This window comes from Symphalangus syndactylus, chromosome 5 (assembly GCF_028878055.3).
Source record: "Symphalangus syndactylus isolate Jambi chromosome 5, NHGRI_mSymSyn1-v2.1_pri, whole genome shotgun sequence".
NCBI lineage: Eukaryota > Metazoa > Chordata > Mammalia > Primates > Hylobatidae > Symphalangus > Symphalangus syndactylus.
Genome location: NC_072427.2, coordinates 23,597,078 through 23,616,430, shown reverse-complemented (window position 1 = coordinate 23,616,430; position 19,353 = coordinate 23,597,078). Strand labels below are relative to the sequence as shown.

General features: G+C 37.3%; 1 protein-coding gene across 6 annotated transcripts in view; it reads right to left on the bottom strand.

Annotated features, from left to right (window-relative positions):
* Positions 1 to 19,353, bottom strand: part of EFL1 (elongation factor like GTPase 1) — a 169,933-nt gene that overhangs the window by 73,627 nt on the left and 76,953 nt on the right. For all 6 annotated transcript variants that reach the window (XM_063640140.1, XM_055277441.2, XM_055277444.2 and 3 more), the window contains 3 exons: positions 16,035 to 16,186; positions 15,608 to 15,774; positions 10,206 to 10,344 (listed from right to left, as the gene is read on the bottom strand). In XM_063640140.1, the coding sequence (XP_063496210.1) occupies positions 10,206 to 10,344; positions 15,608 to 15,774; positions 16,035 to 16,186 (458 nt within the window). The remainder of the gene's footprint in view (positions 1 to 10,205; positions 10,345 to 15,607; positions 15,775 to 16,034; positions 16,187 to 19,353) is intronic.

Here is a 19,353-nt window from a genome sequence, read left to right as displayed (position 1 = left end):
CTAAAAAAAAAAATCTACTTAACCAATTTATCCCTGCCTTACAACTTGCACTCCAATCGGACTATATCAATTTATGGGCGTAAGAGACTATATTTCCACCTTCTTCAAAGCCCTTTTGACAATCACTTGCTTTTCTGTTGGAAAAAATCAAATCTGAACTTATCAACAAGAAGACCATGTGTGAACCATCAAGGATATCTTCCCAACCTGCATGAAACCATATAAATGTCAAATTATTTCCCCATTCTGTCATGTGCTAAAAATACTAAGAATAGAGGTCAAATGTCTCACTATCTGTTCCCTGAGCATGACCTTTGCTTGGCCCATTACCACCCACCTACTCCTTCCTGCTTCCTATATCTGACATTTGACCTGCTAGTGTCTTATTAGTTTAGCTAAATTCCAGGCTCTGGCCTCTCTGGCCTGCCCAGTGTTGGCATGACAACTACGCTGATACTCAACTCACTAAGTATGTTTCCAGCATAGATAAATACTCAACTCACTAAGTATGTTTCTAGCATATCTTTGGAAGAGAATATGATCTGCAGTCTATTCATTATTATGTGTAAGTTCTAACTTGAGTTTGCAGGAGGTGGCTCTATGGCAGGGGAGACTGTCCCCTCTCTCCCAACAAGAAGCAAGCAGACTTAATGCTTGGAGAAGATGGTCTCACAAGCATTTCCTCCAAGCTTATAACTAGGGAAGCCTCAAATCATGAATAGCCTCTGGCACTTTACTCAAGACAGTCTTATATTTCTATGTCTGTGTAATGCTCACTGGACTCCCCCCATCTCCACTTCTTCACAGAACCTCATTACCGTCCAATTTAGTCAAGGTATAATCTAATGATTTGCTAGCAAATGCTCGTTGTGGCTTTTCTATGCATCTACCAGTTTTCAGAATCTTATTCTGTCTCAAACTTTCCTTCTTAACAAATGGCTATGTTTTCTACACTGTTGAGTTGGGAGAGACTATAAACCTTGTATTATTAATCATTTAAGTTTTTCATTGCATCTTTTATCTTTCCTCTTTTCCTACCTCTTTTCCACTGATATAACAAGTATAATCAAACTCCAGTAAATACAAAGACACACACACACACACACACACACACACACACTCCCTTGACTCAACTATTCCTTCAAATTGTTAATCCATTTTGCTCCTTTCTTTAACTGACAAATTTCAACAAAACTGTTCCAATTATCTCTTATTTCATCTTCCCTAATTATCTGGCCTCTACACTGTAAGTGCCATTTAAGAGTAAAAGAGGAATATACTCTTTGAAGATGGAGGGGAAGAAAATTCCCATCAAATAGTCCTTTGTTCTTACATAATATCTACAGCAGCAATGGGCTTATTAGTAGATAAACAGTTATTAGATTATGAAGCTGTATTAATCTATGTATTCAAAGAACTTATATAGTCATTGCCAGTTACTTCAGACAGTGAAAATGAGAATTAACAGACACATCTTAAGTTGTAAAATCAGCATTTTATCAACCTGTATGCTAACAATCTGATCTGGGTGATAGACAAGGGGACCCCCAGCCTTCCCATAATCTGCTCAGCAGCTTCAAGAGCTAAAGAAATCAGTGGCTTGTCACATCTGTAAAAGGCAACCATAATCCACTGGTTGCAAAGTGATGAATAAGAGTACACATAAAAATATGATAAATAGAATATAGCATATCAAATCAAAGAAATTCATTCCAAACTATACTAAGATTCAGATCATAAATGACTTCCTTTGAGGAAAAAACAAACCAAATCTAAATTAGAAAATTAAAATATAAAGCCATCTATGATAAGCAGGAACCAAGACTTAAAGATAATACATAATATATTAGAAGAATTATAGTATATAAAGAATGGGTTCTTTAAGGGCAGAAGGAAAGACACAATGTAACAGGTCATCAATAAGACACCAAGAGAAAAGGACAAAAACTCAAGTAATATGGAAACAAAGAGATTAAATAACTACAGATACAGAAGTAGATAAATATCTCATCTTAATAAACATTATTATGGGATCATGGAAAGTTACTTAATCTTTGTGTCAATTTTCCCATCTGTGAAATGTATGTATCTCACCAGGCAGGGAATAAAGAAGATAATCACTTCCAAACATTTAGTATAATTTCTAGCACATAGTAAGCCCTAACTGATGTTAATTATTGTCATGAATATTATCAGTATTAATACTGGTCTCCATTACAAATAAACTGGATAGTCAACCTGATTATCTATGAGCATAAAGTACCAAAACTGACATAAGAAACAGTAAAAAGAACCTGAAAGGGACAATAACAATTAACAACTAACCAAATATAGCTGATTTCATGGGTGCTAATATCCAAAATTTTAGGGACCAGAAAATTCCTATGCCATTTAAACAGACTAGAGAACAATAAAAACCATCCCCTAATTTGTTATTTGTTTCATGCACCTAATATAATGCTGATATCAAAACTCCACAAATACAAATATACACAAAAAACTACAGACCAAACTTACAAATATAAACATTTTACTAAACTACTGACAAACTGAGTTCACTGCTCAATAACATACTTGAAATACACTCATCTAATACTGTATTCCAGAAATAAAAACTGGCTTAATATTAGGAAATGTGTTAACATGATTCATGGCATAAGTGGATCCAAAATAAAACCCTCGTATGTGTCACCTGAAAGATGTAGAAAAGACCATTTGATAAATCTCATTATCTACCCACATTTTAAAAATTAACCTAGTAAACAGAAAAAGGATGATACTTCCTTTTCATTATAAAAACTAGCCCTAATCTCAGGGTAACATATATATATGTATTTATGTGTGTACATGTATATATACATATATAACATATATAGATAACATGTATATATAAATTCCTCTAACTTAACAAATGAAAAACAGATTTTTATTGCACCACTATTTAACACTATTCTGAAAGTTGCAGCAAATGCATTTAAACGAAGGCAGGGAAAGCTATATTCAGAGAAGGGATTGTCTCCAAGAGAAAAATATACAGGTTAAGAAACAGTATAGGAAGTATGATTTTTAAATTAAAAAAATGCTACTGAACTGTATACTTTTTAAAATAGTTAAGATGGTAAATTTTATGTTGTGTTTTCTTACCACAATTAAAAAAAATACGCACATATATGGACATAAAAAGACTGACGGTTACCCCTATAGTAAGTAATAACTCTTATTCAGCTTATCTGCATTTTCAAAGTTAAGAATAATTGATTGATTGATTTTTTTTTTTTTTTTTAGGAAGGAGTTTCGCTCTTGTCACCCAGGTGGGAATGCAATGGCGCGATCTCAGCTCACTGCAACCTCTGCCTCCCCTGGGTTCAAGGGATTCTCCTGCCTCAGCCTCCTGAGGAGCTGGGATTACAGGCACCCACCACACACCCGGTGAATTTTCTATTTCCAGTAGAGATGGGGTTTCACCATGTTGGCCAGGCTGGTTTTGAACTCCTGACCTCAGGTGATCCACCTGCCTCAGCCTCCCAAAGTGCTGGGGTTACAGGCGTGAGCCATGGCACACGGCCTTATCTGCATTTTCAAATGGACCAACATTACGGTTTGCACTATACTGAAAGTTATCTTTTAAAAAGAACTTTAAAACATTAACTATATATAAAACTATATTAAAATAAAGACAAATTTTATAATAAAGAAATCAAACAAGAAAACACAAATATACAGAACTGAAAATGAAAAAGATAGTTTACCAGATAGAAAGAATCAAGTATTTTATGCATCGAGCCCAGTTAGTTTTACAAGTGAACTATTTCAAAACTTTTGAAGAAAAGGTAATTCTTACATCATATACACATTTCTCAAGAGCAGCACTATACAATACGGTAACCACTAGCCACACATAGTTATTAAGCACTTGAAATATGGCTAGTGCAACTGATGGGTAAACTTTTAATGTTATTTGAATTCAATCTATTTAAATTTAAGTAAGTGAAGGTACCTAGTGGCTACCAATGGAGAGTGAGTGCAGCTATAAAGGGTAAAAAAACGAAAGCTTCCCATTTTGGTATTATGATACCAAGAAAATTATGGCCATTTTAACTTATAATGCTAGAAAATTCTGGATAAAATGCTAGTACGTTGAACCTAATAGGGGTTGAAAAGAATATGCAATGATCGAAGGCTGTTTTTTTTACGTAGGAATGCAAGGACGCCTTAATAATCAGGAAATTAAATATAATTCATGACATCAATTACAGCAAGGAGAAAAACTCTATAACTTTGTCTTCAGATGCTAAGAATGCATCAATACAATTGAGTATCCATTCCTGATTATTAAAAAAAAAAAAAATACTTCCCCAGCACGATAAATAAGAGACATCATGAATCAACAGGCATCAGCAAACCTGAAACTAAAACACCAGAAGCATTCCCATTAAAGTCCGGAAGGAACTAGACAAAACAGCAACTGTAATTATTATTAGGTACCATATTCTTATATGCAATATGAAAATAAAAAGAAATATGACACACTATTAGGAAAAAAGAGAATAAAATCATTATTATCTGTAAAAGAAAAGCCATTAAAATCAGTTGAAACTCTTAAAACTAAGAAATGACTATTAGGTTTTCACTGATTAAAATAGATTATCTTCAAATGGAAATGTTGATAATAAAGTACATTTAAAAGAAACTCACTAGCAAGTGAATTTAAAACATTATAAAAGTATCACAAAGTCTTAAAAACCAAATTCTACTGAGCTTCCCCTTGAAATAAATTAAATCAAATTTTCTAGTAAAACCCTTCAAAGGTTTCTGACTCCTAGGTTACCCCACATGACTAAGGATACACACACACACACACACACACACACACACGATTATCAACACTGACTTCCTATCAACCCAGCAACCAACCAGGGCAGAACTAAAACCAGTTCAGAAAAAGGCTAATTAATATTTATTATTTTCCTCATGCTGTGAAAAGAAGAATATCATGTTTCCTCTCAGAATATGCCCCTGAACTTTTAAAGATTTAACCATATGGAAGAGATCTCAAGGAGTATACGAAAAGGCTAAAGATTTGGAATCCTAATTCAATTTCCCCTCACATTTTAAAAGGAGCCTGCAGCAAACATTTATTTTTAGAGATATTCTCAGTAGGGAAAAGAACAAAAGGCTATTGTGTGCTAAACATGGTGAGGTCTCTCTGGTCCCATCTATACCAACTTTATAAACATTAGGTTAGAATTAAATAACTTTAAACTTTAAATCAACCATTTCCAGACCACAAAATCTATTCTACACTTATCAGCACGTATAAGTTCTCTAAGTGACTTATAGCTGAGTTCCAATGTGAAATCTGCATTTTTCAAGTGCCAATAAAAGAACTTTCCTTTGGACTTTGAATAATACTGAATTTTCCAAGAATGCCATGTAATGTTTTCATTTCCTTTTCCAACAAAAATTTTCATCAGCACTGGATAAATTTACTGACTCCGTATCATTTATGATGAAAAGCATATGGGTACCAATCATATTGGTCTCCACTATTTTCTTATTAAATAGGAATTACAACTTTTTCTCAAAGTTTAACAAAAGTAAAAAAAGATGAAGTTTACAGGCGTGCCCTGATCACTATGAACATTTCTTTATATGTGTCCTGTCATGAGTCTGTTAAAATGCAAAAGGAAACAAGAAATTATCTACGATTAGCAATGTGGTCGTTTTAAAACATACCCACAAATACTTTGACATGCCTCCCATCAAAAGGCAGAGTCAGTTCCCTCCCTTTGAACATGGGCCAATTGCAGTGACTCACTTCTAATAAACAGAATGTGGCAGAAGTGGGGCTGAAGGCTTTGAAGGCTAGGTCATAAAAGGTGATATACCTTCCTCCTGGCTCTCCCTGTTGGGTCGCTCACCCGTAAAACTTAGCCACCATGCTGTAAGGAAGCCAAGCAGCCATATGGAAAGGCCTTAGTTCTACTCCCAAACAAGGTTCCAGACAACAACTGGCATCAGCCTCCAGACATGTGCTTGAAATAGCCACCATATGACTTTAGCCCCCAGGCTTTGGGCCGTCTCAATAGATATCATGTGGGGCCAGGTGCAGTGGCTCACACCTGTAATTCCAGCACTTTGAGAGACAGAAGCGGGCAAATCACCTGAGGTCAGGAGTTTGAGAGCAGCCTGGCCGACATGGTGAAACCCCATCTCTACTAAAAATACAAAAATTAGCCTGGCGTTGTGGTGGGTGCCTGTAATCCCAGCTACTTGTGAGGCTGAACCTGGAGAATCATTTGAACCCAGGAGACAGAGGTTGCAGTGAGCTAAGATTACGCCATTGCACTCCAGCCTGGGCGACAAGAGGGAAATTCCATTCCAAAAAAAAAAAAAAAAGAGATCACGTGGAAAAGACAAGCTATTCCCACCAAACCATGCCAGAATGGCAGATGCTTGAAAAAATAAGAACCATCATTATTTTAAGCCACTAGGCTTTGAGTGTTAATTATTATGCAACAACAGGTAATTGGAACATATAGATTATTTCAGCCCAATGCAGCCATCTTATTCTTTCCACTTCAAAACTACCTGAGAAGACAAATCTGTTTCGAAGAAAAAAAAAATGTGTTGACATACCTGGTCTCAGTCAACTCACCCTAGAAAGCCCAAAGCTAAAATCCCAGCATTTATTACCTGTGGCCACCAGCTAGCCTTCTCTTGGGCAGTCTTCTTCTCACTCCTTAATATACCAGACTCTTGGCTGGGCGCGGTGGTTCATGCCTGTAATCCCAGCATGTTGGGAGGCTGAAGCAGGCAGATCACGAGGTCAGGAGTTCAAAACCAGCCTGGCCAACATGGTGAAACCTCATCTCTAATAAAAATACAAAAAATTAGGCGGACATGGTGGCGCATGCCTGTAGTCTCAGCTACGCAGGAGGCTTAGGCAGAAGAATTGCTTGAACCCGGTAGGCAGAGGTTACAGTGAGCCGAGATTGTGCCCATGTACTCCGGCCAGGGTGACAGAGTGAGACGCTGTCTCAAAAAAAAAAAAAAAAAAAAAAAAATATACACACACACACACACACACACACACACACACTAGACTCTCTGGCCTCTTCTGTCCTGTCTTAAACTTACTCCTAGCTTTGAAAAGTTGCTTTTATTAAACACCCTAGCTTATGAGACTGCTGCTACTGTTAACGTATGCTACATATTTTTAATCAAGGAACAAGTAAAATTTGCCTAAAAAGGTAATTCTATGACTTTGAGGCAGGTAAGCAGTTCAAGATGTTTCAAGGAAGCCATTAAAATGGGTTATCAATCAACCCAAATAATCATATCAAAACATTTACTCTTCCTCCTAATAAACAGTAGGGAGGGAAATATCCTAATTACTCAAATAAGATTTTTCTTTAAGAAACACAGCCTACGTGTTAAAAGCTAGAAGTGATCTTGAAGATAATCTAGTTTAGAACTTTTTCTAAGCCACTGGGAAACTGACAAAATCCAGGGAAGATCTTCATGACTTAAGCAAAAAATGTTTATCTCACTCCATCTCCACCTAGGATGTCAACCTGCCATCATATAATGACAATTTGAAACTTCAATTCTGTTTGTATTTTACCAAAAAAATTACAAATACAATTTTGTTAGTATTTCACAGCTACAGCAATAAAATGTACTCCATGCAATGTTATTTAATGTTTAATCTTTAAAGTTTTGGATTACGACAAATCCCGGTTAGGATAAATAAAAGTATCCCTGGGAATCCAGAATCTTTTTATACAAAATTAAAAGTGGCTGTTCTATTTCTATCATAAGAAATATTAGTAATCATTGCTCTAGTCCAAGTCATTTGGGAAAACAAGTGCAGCAAGGTTACATAACTGGCATGAGGCCATAAAACTAATTAGTGGCAAAACTATGGCCAGAATTTTGGTATACTCATGCTTTCTAGCCATGCAGGGGACTCAATCAGATTTCAATTAATAAAAGAAAAACAATTACTATATGTTTCAATTCAAAAAGCCCCATCAAAGTGGCTGGCTGCACTCCAATTCCTTCAATGTTACACTCAAAATCCTTCTAGTGGACTATCTTTCTATTTAATGTAAAGAAAACAGAACCTTAATGGAGGCACCTCAGGCATCACCAGGTGAATGGAAGGCGAATGCAGCTAAGAGTGTGGACTGGCTATTCAAAAGCCATTCACAACCCCAATATCTTTTGCCTTAACTACAGAGGCTGGAAGAGTAAAACACTCAATCCCAGGCCTCCCTGGCAGCTAGGAGTGGACATATGACAAAATTACAAAAATGAGAATATAGACACAAGTCACTAGAGAGGCATTTCTTTCCAAATAAAAACATTAATCCTGTTAGAAGGTCTTGACCCTTGTGCTCTCTTCCTGCAAGGAACGTGGGTATGATTCTCAGAGATAAAAGGCCATCTTGCTTCCAGGGGACAAAAACCACATGCTGAGCCACTGACAACCTGATGACACAGAAGAGTCATGACACCAGTTCTGGACTGTCCATCCTTGGGCTTTCTACTGAGTGAAGTTTAAGACTATGCAGTTGGTTTTCTGGTTACCTGCAGCTAAATACAATTCTAACTCTTATAGGAAATAAATCTGGCTTTTCCTCTTCAATCCATTTTGTCCTAAAGTGGTTGGTTGTCCATCAGGCTTAGTCTTATATAAGTAAATTTTGTAAACAAAGATTTAGTCACCTTCATCCTTACCCCATGTTGTGCTACCATCTCAGTTTTTTAAAAGGTCAGTAAAAGACATCAAGGTATATCTCTTCTCCAAGAATAAATGAAAAATTTTAGCTTATAGTAGGTTTGTCTCCCTGTACCATATGGCAGAGCCAAGGCTGCCTTGGAAAGCAGAAGAGAGAGAAATGGTATCTCTCCTTATACACCACTTAACCTCAATCCTGGAAAGCATCTAGAAATTCAGCAACAGAAAGAAAAAAGAAAACCAGAAACTAATGCATCCCTCATTCTCATCCTCTACTAACGAAACAACACAAACACCAGGCCTTAATTAGAGAAGATCGTATAAAAACCATTCACTCAGCAGAATACCTTTTCTTTCCCTTGAGCATCATGCTGGAGATCTTATACTTCATGTTCCATTTAATGTGAGCAATACAGTAATCTCAAGGAAGGCTTATGAGTAAAAGTAGGGTATTTTCCATTCTTCCAATGTCCTTTCTGATAAAGCTGGCTGTCGCAGCTTAATAAGGTGTATCAATTATTAAGGTTAAATGGCATTTTCCAAAGGGATGGAAGAAAATAGGTAACACTGATGAGAAGCTAAGCATTCTACAAATTTCATGACAAAAAATTAAATAAAGAAAAGAATATATCTCTGTAGGTGAATAGCAACATGCTTTGGCAAATTTTTGGGATTCCACTTTATAAAATCCAGACAAACCATTAGCTACTCTGGACCAACAGACTAGACCTTTTTTAAAAAAGTTAAACCTTTTTCTAAAAAGCGGAGAATTCCCAAACCAAGCAATCACTCAATAAATAGCTCTATAGCTGACAATGACCCTAAGGGTTCAGAATCTAACAGTACAACAGGATACAGTATTCTACAATACACTCTGGATCCAAGAGAAATTTCTTAATCTGAGTCTTTAGGGTTGCACTAAAAAACTCAAAAAGTGAATTCTGCACATGGGGGGCAGAAGTCAAACAAGTGATAACATTAAGGAGATGAAGAGTAATATTTACAGATATAAACTGACAATCAACTAATCTTAGCAAAGCAATATTCAAAGGATAAAAGCATTGGGAAAAAAGCAATGAGTTTAAATAGACCTTTACATCAGAATAGTTTCCAACAATTTAGAATCTAATCTGTAGAACCAGAAATGCCTTGGTCATCTAGATTGACTTTATGTGAACAGGAATTTCCCCTCTCACTCTGAAATAAATGGAACTCCAGCTTAGGCTAGAGCACTTACAAATTACTTAAGCAATACATTTTTAAAACAGAGCCACTATAATTTACAGCAAGAAACATCTCCTGTTAGTTACTCAAATGTACTAAGTTAAAGATACTAGAAAAAAAATTATCAAACTAAAGAATAAAAGTTATTCCCTTCAAAAATTTCACTAAATTTTCAGTGACATGTTAGATAATCTCCTAGAATGGAGTAAGGATGTAATAAACAGCATCACCCTACCTAGCACATTTCCTGGAGGTACCTCCTCTAGATATTCCAGTTCTCTTCCCATCAGAAGATACAGGTTTTCCAGAGCACAGTATGCCATGTGGGGGACTTGGGGAAGGCCATCTGGTGGAGCTGAGAAGCCTAATGGTACCTGGGCAAAGAAAAATGATTGAAGACAAGTTAGGAGGCATTTGGAAGCATTAATTGGTATTTGTAAAGTTATTTTTATTCATCAGTAAGATATGGTATAGCAACATTTCATGTAAACCTGAAATATGAACATTTGAAATGGTATGATAAATATGTCTCACTTTACGAATAAAATTTGAAATATTGAAACTTCTCAAATACTAAAAAATTGTCTGGATTCCCATTTAATCATAAGCTTTATGGCTAAGTAACATAAATTCTCTTGTGATCTAGTATTGTCACTTTAGCTGATCTCCACAGCCCCTGGTTATTTATGTGAACCATGTCATACACCAGTTCTGGTGACTACTGTGCTATTATTTGAACACTCATTATTACTATTATACTTTAAAGTTGTTTTACTCTTATTTATAATGTTCTTCAAGTATTCAACAAGGGCTGGTGCTAGTGCCAAGTAACATATAAAAATAACTTTGGAAGGGTAATTAGATATGATAAAAATGCAAAAAAAAAAAAGGCCAAACTGCTATTATATGCTATATTGTTCATATGGAAGAGCATGCTGTGATATATTAGGAACACTAATGAGAGGATAGAGTACATTTACAGCAAAAATATACACGTACAAGTACATTAGATTTATTAGTTCGCCGTACATCATATTTATTCTTATGGAAATACCATCTGAAATGATTCAAATTTTGCATTGTGTGAAGTCTTCAGAAATATATCCACCATATAAATGCAAGTATCCAGAAAGCATTTCAATTAACCAACCAACCTATCTTTGGTGCTCATAGGCCTGGGGTGCCGCCCTAATGCTATGAAGAGAAAAAATGGCTGAGATACAACATATACAAAGATTATTAACATCACAAGCATAGAGTGACCAACGAAAAGGTAGTACAGGCAAGTAAATTCATAAAGGTTCAGAGGAAGGAGAGGCCCCTGTGCTAGGGTAGACTCTAGAAACTTCATGAAAATGATGACCTTTCAGGCACGTTATATCTAAATGTATGTGTTCTGATACAATGACAACTCTCAAAGTAGCTCTAACGATGGGCTGGAGAGATAGAAAAATTGTAAGAACTGAATAGAAAGAAATGGAATTATCTACACAATATGACCATCCACTTAAAACAAGCTACAGAAAAGTTATAATTAGTAAGACAGCTTGGCAAGGTGGCAAAAATGCAAGATCAGTAAGTTAATTATACTTCTATAATTAGGAATAGAAAATGCATAAACAGAATAAATAGCAATAAATAGAAAATATGTATATTTAAAATGATTTTCAGAATAGCAACAAAATCTAAAAAAGTGATCAAAACTCTTTTATAAATAAAACTATAAAACTTCATGAAAAACATTTAAAATGACCTAAATAAATAGAAAAATAAAACTAATACATTCATGGATGGAGAGATGCTGTATTATAAAATGTTGATTTCATGCCAAATAGGTGTACAGACATAAAGTAATTCCAATCGAAGCCTCAACAGGGCTTTTCATAGAAACAGACAAGCTGACCATAAACTTGATATATAGGAGCAAATAGGAACAAACAAGACACTAACAAAGAAAAACACGTAAAGGGATTTGGTTTTTTTGATGTCAAAACATTTAAAAATGAAGACAGCATTGAACAGAGACAGTTAGAGACAACCAGAAAAAATAAAATTAGTCCAGAAACAGATCTATGTACATAGGTAATAATCTAATTTCTGACAGAGTGGACAAAGCAAATTAGTGGATAAAGATGGACTCTTCAATAATGTTGGAACAGCTGGACATTTTTTTTTTCGAGACGGAGTCTCGCTCTGTCGCCCAGGCTGGAGCGCAGTGGCGCAATCTCGGCTCACTGCAAGCTCCGCCTCCCGGGTTCACGCCATTCTCCTGGGTCAGCCTCCCGAGTAGCTGGAACTACAGGCGCCCGCCACTACGCCCGGCTAATTTTTTGTATTTTTAGTAGATACGGGGTTTCACCGTGGTCTCGATCTCCTGACCTCGTGATCCGCCCACCTCGGCCTCCCAAAGTGCTGGGATTACAGGCATGAGCCACTGCGCCCAGCCACAGCTGGACATTTAAATGAGGAAAAAATGAACCTAGATGCCTTCTTCACAAACACTGAATTAAATATTTAAACATGAAAGGTAAAATATTAAACTTTAGAAGAAAACATAAGAGAAAGTTTTGTGACTTCAATATAGACTCAGTCTCAATTTTCTTAAGATACAAAAAGCAAAACCCATAAAATAATGATAATTCGAGTACATTTACATTAATAACTTCTGCCTATTAAAAGGTAGCAAATGGAAAGTAAAAACAAGTTTTACACTGGAGAAGAAATTTGCAAAATTCAAAACTGACAAGGAATTCGTATCCAGAATATACAAAGGACATCTGAAAAGCAGTATTTAAAACAATAAAGTAGCATAATAGAAAAACAGGGAAATGACTCCGAGAACTATTAATATCTTCACACGAGAACACAAGATTGATCAATAAACACATTAAAAGAGTAATAAGGAAAATGTAAACAAAAACTGCAAAACACCTTATCATACCCATCAGACTGGCACAAATTAAAAGCCTAACAAAACCAAATTTTGGTGAGCATGTGGAACAACTGTAACTGTTAAACACTCCTATTGGGAGTGTAAATCACAACTACTTGGGAAAATAAATTGGAATTATCTTGTTAAGCAGAAGATTACCAAGGCCACTCCACTATAGGTATATTCCCTAGAATTTCTTGTAAATGTGCGTTTGACAGTTACAGTTGTTCCACATGCTCACCAAAATTTGGTTTTGTTAGGCTTTTAATTTGTGCCAGTCTGATGGGTATGATAAGGTGTTTTGCAGTTTTTGTTTACATTTTCCTTATTACTCTTTTAATGTGTTTATTGATCAATCTTGTGTTCTCGTGTGAAGATATTAATGTGCATGAGGAGATATATACAAAAATAATCAAGGTAGCATTGCTTAGATTTGAAAAAAAAAAAAAAAAAAAACAACGAAAACAGCAAATATATAGTAACCAAAAAAATTGTATAAATAAAATGTACATTTAAGTAAAAGAATCCTATGCCACACTGAACAATAAACGAGCTATGGGAGTAGGCATTAACACAGATTAATCTCACAATGTTAAGTTAAAAAAAAGGCAAGTTGTAGAATAAGTACAGTAAAATTCCATTTATACAAAGTTTCAAAACCATGCAAATGTGACAATATTCTTTAGAAATACATACACAGGTTGTAAAACTATAAAGAAAAGCAAGAGAAGGATGTGGCAGACAGACTAAAGGTGCCCCTCCCATGATGCCTGCTTCCTGGTGTTCACACCTTTGTTTAGAAACCTCCGTCCCGAGTGTGAGTGGGACCTGTGACTTGCTTCTTCTAACAAACAGAATACGGCAAAGGTGATGAGACGTCACACTGTGATTCTATATCATCAGACAGGACTCTGTGTTGCTAGGAGACTCCTTCTAGTCTCTTATATGGCTTGATGAAGTAAGCCTCCAAGTTGGGAAGGTCCACATGACAAGAAACTGTAGGTGGCCTCTAGGAGCTGAGGGCAGCCAATGGCTAGAAAAAATCTGGGACTCTCAGTACTACAGGTGCAAATATATGAATTCTGACAACAACCTTTAGTGAGCTTGGAAGCAGGTTCTTCATTAGTCAGTCCTCCAGATGAGAACGCACCCTGGCCAACATTCTGACTGTGGCTTTGTGAGATGCTAAGGAGAAGATGCAGCTAAGCCATGTCTGGTTTTCTAACCCATAGAAACTGTGAGATGACAAAATGTGTAATGTTTCAAGCTGCTACATTTGTTGTAATCTGTAATATGCAGTAACAGAAAACTAACACAAAGGATGAACACAAATTCTGGGTAGGGGTTACTTTGAAGGTAGGTCTGAAATATTTCAGGTTTTTTTTTAAGCAGTTGGAATTAGGTTTTATGGTGCTCTGATTACTGAAATAAGGAGCCATATGAGCTGTCAATGTATTGTATCATTCCTGCTTAAGACATGAGACACATAAGCAACTGATTTCAACCTGTAGCAAAGACACATTATGCAGAGATAAATTGGATTGTTCCTGGAATTTGTAATGACAAATAAATCAATGTTTCACTAAATAACAATTTCTTGCTCACTTACCTTCACAAAAAAGAAAAAAATTAACTGATACTTGACCCTTCCTGATAAACAGCAATCAATTATGTCCAAGCCAAGATAATCATAGATGAGTTTTTATACATATTGTATCACTTTCAGACTCCCATAAAATAGAACCCTATACACACCAAGTGCTATGATCTTTCTGGCAAATTAGAACATGCCATAGCTCAACAAGGACTGCTTCACTGCCACGCAGCACTGCACTCTCCAAGGATTAAACTGCTAACACTCATGAAATAAGCATTCAAGGCAAAGAAAAACTGATGGAAGAGATTTTCTTCAACTGCTACCTCCTTCTCTCTCACTTGTAGCCAAGTACCACAGCTTCCCTGGTTTATCTACAGACAGGCTGCTTCCTGCACAGAGAGGAGCATGTGTTCTTCTGCTCATGATGCTCCACGGTGCCAGCTGACAATTTCCTAGCTTACTGTTTTGTGCTGATCCAGACTGGCTACTTGGACCTCTGGTACTGTCTTCATCCTATTACCTCTATTATTTAATTATGATATAATTACAATGTATATATCTTGCTTACTTCCAAAAATGTTCTGAGACATCTCTAGCCTGTGATCTCTGTTTTGCCCCTTGGCTCAGGCATTTTTAGATGCTGCCTGTTCACCTACTTACAGACCCTCCTGACCAGACTCAGGGTCTGTGTGCCATGCAAGCCTGCCTATCCCCTGCTCACTGCCCACACCTTTGGCCTGAGCCAGCTAGTTTTTGGATCTTCCTATTTCTCAAAGATCAGCCATTGCCCTGGCTCCAGCATGACATCTCTTATCAGTTCTTTTCTCTAACCACAAGGTGATTCTTGCCTAGAAGAGAAAAGCCTTATAACTAAATAAGGCCTGAAAATTTGGTCCACATATTGATTTGGTTTCCTAAATGCTACTAATTGAGACATACATGACAAATGTTATCAAAGCAACACAAAAGGAGATACACAGTCACTCAAATGTGCCTTTCCAGAGACAAACTAAATCTACCAATAAGATAATCACCAGTCCCAACAAAATGTGAAAAGATACCAGACCCTCGAGAAACAATACATAAATATTTTACTTTCAATTCTTACCCTTTGTAAAAACTCAAGAGGACTGTATTTGGGCCCCAAGACAAAAATTTTCTTTCCTCTTCGAGCCACACCACTGAACACCCGAGCAAATGCAATAAAAGACTCTTGGTTGTTTTCTTCCTGGAGCACAGGTTTAGGGGTCATCCTTTCCACCTGCTGCTCGACACCTGACAGAAACAAAAAGATAATTAGTGCCAAGAATGCCCTCTTAATTCAAAAACTGTCTGGAAACACAGAAGGAGAGGTGAATATGATATGTTTGGTCCAGTTTCAGAAAAAAAAAAAAAAAAAAAACCACCAAGAATGGAAAGAATATTGATAAAAACTATGATTAAAGCTTAAAAAGCTCAAGAACTAAAGGATGAGTGTCCCAAGTTAAGCAAAAAGGCAAACACTTTGCAACAGAGCCTACTTAGGAAAGCTATACCTCTTGGCTCCTCTCCTTTTGGACATGTTTCAAGGGCACTCCCATCTTGGGTGGGCTCCAAGGGTGCCTGTCCCTGCGCTGCTGCAAGCTTCTCTGCATGCCTTTGTCTTGCACGCTCACGTCTCTGAGCAATTTCTTCTTGAGTGAGAGGCCTACAGGATATCACAAATATGTTATCATCTCTCAGTTTATCCAAGTAGGGAAACAGCAAGTATTGACATGGCTGGGTAAGATGAAGATTGGTCCCAGCTCCATTCCAGGCAGTTTTCTCCAAGTCCTCTCCCTGTCTGTAGCAATAGGAGAGGGCTTATCACCCACTCTCTAATAATGCTGTGTCCCAACTATTCTGAGCTTATGAACTGACATGCAAGAGCCCAAGTCCCCATCTGCAGCAATGTACAACAGCATGGAACCTTTCTCCAATACCTATATTCCTTCTGGAAAAGGCAAAAAACAGCAAGAAGGAAGGGAAAGAGTGACAGATATCGGGGTTTGGAACAACTCTGGCAGGGAAACAAGCATAAGGCCTCACTAACTGGGGTTCAAGAGGAAGGGTTCAAGGTCATGATGAGTACTGGCAATTCATCAGGACGGGAAGGTCAAACTGAAATATCAGCCACTGTGTTAGACTTAAGAAGTACCATCACAGAAAAGGCAGTGTGTGGGTGCGTATGTGTGGTTTTCCTTGGAGGTGAGAATGACAGGGGGTGGGGAAGGTAATTAAGCTCTTTTTCCTAAAGAATTACCCTCAAGTCTGTCAGGACACAGAGAAGGTATTTAGAGTTTTAATACTAAAAATGTGTTGACAAAAGGGGAACACTAAGTCGAACACAAATTCTGTTTGGGAGTTTGGGTTTGGAAGGTAGAAACCAGGCAGGTAGACTGTTTCCTAGGACTTGGCTCCCTTCCCATGTAGGGGGGTCCTTATGAATCTACCTGCATGCTCAACCCCAACACACGAACAAGACCAATCCCTGTCCAAAGGCTGATAGAATAACAGCATCTTTAGCCATATACTCCAGGACTGAGCATCAAAGCACTCAGGCTAGTCCTCTGGTCCTAACTTTATGCTCCAGCTCTGGAAGCTGGACAACTCTTCCTGGTCCCAACACTTTGTGCCTCTCTCCCGTGTTGTCCCTCAACTTTGATATTATGATTCCTGCTTTATTTCCCAATCTCAGACTTCACACCTAACTGATAACCTTCATTCCCCACCTTGCCATGCCGTATTCCCCTCCTCTCTCCGTAAGCACTGGAAGCCATGCAGGTAGCCATTCTGCCTACTTGTCTTCCAAATGGCCACAGACCCTTAGGGCTCCTGATGCAAAGTGGCCTAACTCCTTCTACCTTTCTATTTCATGTAAGCTAACCTGGAAGCTGACTGCTTAAATCATTGACTGTCCACTGCTATACTCTTCAGCTATCTGCCTGCTGGACAAGACTTCTCTAGTCCTAGTATCCAGGACTAGACACTACTTCTGCCTTCCTTAGCACCCGTCCCTCAAAATCAATGAGTTTAGTTCCAAGAGTAGGCCTTTCCACTCACACCCACTCTGCTGCAGGTCACTGGGCTGTGCAATAGAATACAAAAATATGAAAAACAATCCTTGAGCGTGGCTTGGTCAGGTGTCTCATCAAGCAATCAAAATTGCTGGCACTAGGGGGCCACATTACCACTGCAAGAGACAAGCTCCTCATTATAGGAAGCTCTAAATGTCAGAACTTTCAAACACAGAATGAACTCTGCTTCCTCACAATTTCTAGCCATGGCCACAATTCTCTCCTCTGTAGCAGCATCTAACAAACCTACTTCCCTCCCCTTTCCTTTGAATCACCTGCATTCATGCCCTCCCCACCTCCCTTCTTTTCCCCAGGCTGAGCACTCTAGCTGTTCCTTCAACCAATCCTTTGACAACTTTCCTTGTTTCTAGACTTTTGCTAAAAACTCATACGAATATCTGAAAAGTGTGAATTAAAAGATAAATGCAGAACACATTTTTATTATTAGAGTAGGAAGGAAAAAATACCAGAGGTACCTGCTACCATCTAAAGAGAAATGGTCTCTTCCAACAGGTTTATCACTATGATACAGAGACTGTTAATCACTACATATATTATAGCACATAATTTATCACAACAAGTAAATGAAGTAGACATCATATTCCTATTTTACAAATAAGAAAAGGGAGACTTTGAAAACTTAAGTAACTCGACCCAACGTCACACAGATATTAAATGGAGGAGCCATAATTCAAATCCAGATCTGTATGGCTCTAAAGTCTATGCTCATTATTACCTGGTTATGTCTTTCCTTCAAGAAGAATTAAAGATAAAATTGTCATCTTATGTAAATGTGATTTCACTTTAGTTTTAGTGAAAAAAGAAGTTTATTTGTTCAACTTGCAGATTAAATCCTCATCTGCCTAAGTTCATGAAGGGATCTGGAATAATCAGCATGTACAGTCATTAAGTAAGCATCAACTGTATAGATGCTTGCTGTCTATCTATGTATCTATCCATCCATCCAGTTAACAACTACTGTGTGCCATGCACTGCTGTGGGCACTGGGGATGATGGTAGAGAGGAATAAAGTAGATAGTAATCAGCAAGGATGGGTAAAAAGTACCCACTGTGTATCCAGCATTTGTTGAGAACAAAGAAATTTAATTACAAGAAAACGGGGCCCTACTAGTGAGGAAACAGCTGTGAGTGTTAAGTTATTTAGGCTATAGTTAAACTAACCATGGATGTTACTTCTTGAAGGGGCAATAGTCACTAATACTGAGATGAAGGAGACCAGAGGTGAGAATGTTGACTGAAGATTAAATGTCAGGTTGGAAGGTGAATTTGAAGAAGCAAAGAAAAGAGGCAAGAACACAAGAACAAAGGAGAAAGTCCTGTAACAGTCCCACACGTCATTTACAACCACAGCGGCACTGTCGAGCAGTGAGTAAAGGTCAGTGTCTTCACTAAGTTAGGGAAAAATTGTTTAGGGTTTGTGGGTGCCGAATCCTGTTTCCTGCCTTACTTTTCTCCCTGGCACATATCACTAATACATTGTGCTCTATACTAAAGGAAAATAATACTCTGCTATTCCTGGCTTGTATGTCTAATACAACAGAGATGAAAATGCTATCAAACCAACTTCCAATGGTACATTTTCCCAAATTTAAAAAATAAAACTTAAATGAAAAAAAAAATCAGCTAGAAGATGGAAAAGAACAAAGTAACGGTGATGACCTTGCCCAGGTATACCTGAAAACACTATATTATTACGTAACAATTGTTGAACTTGATATACTGGTTAAAAAACAAATGA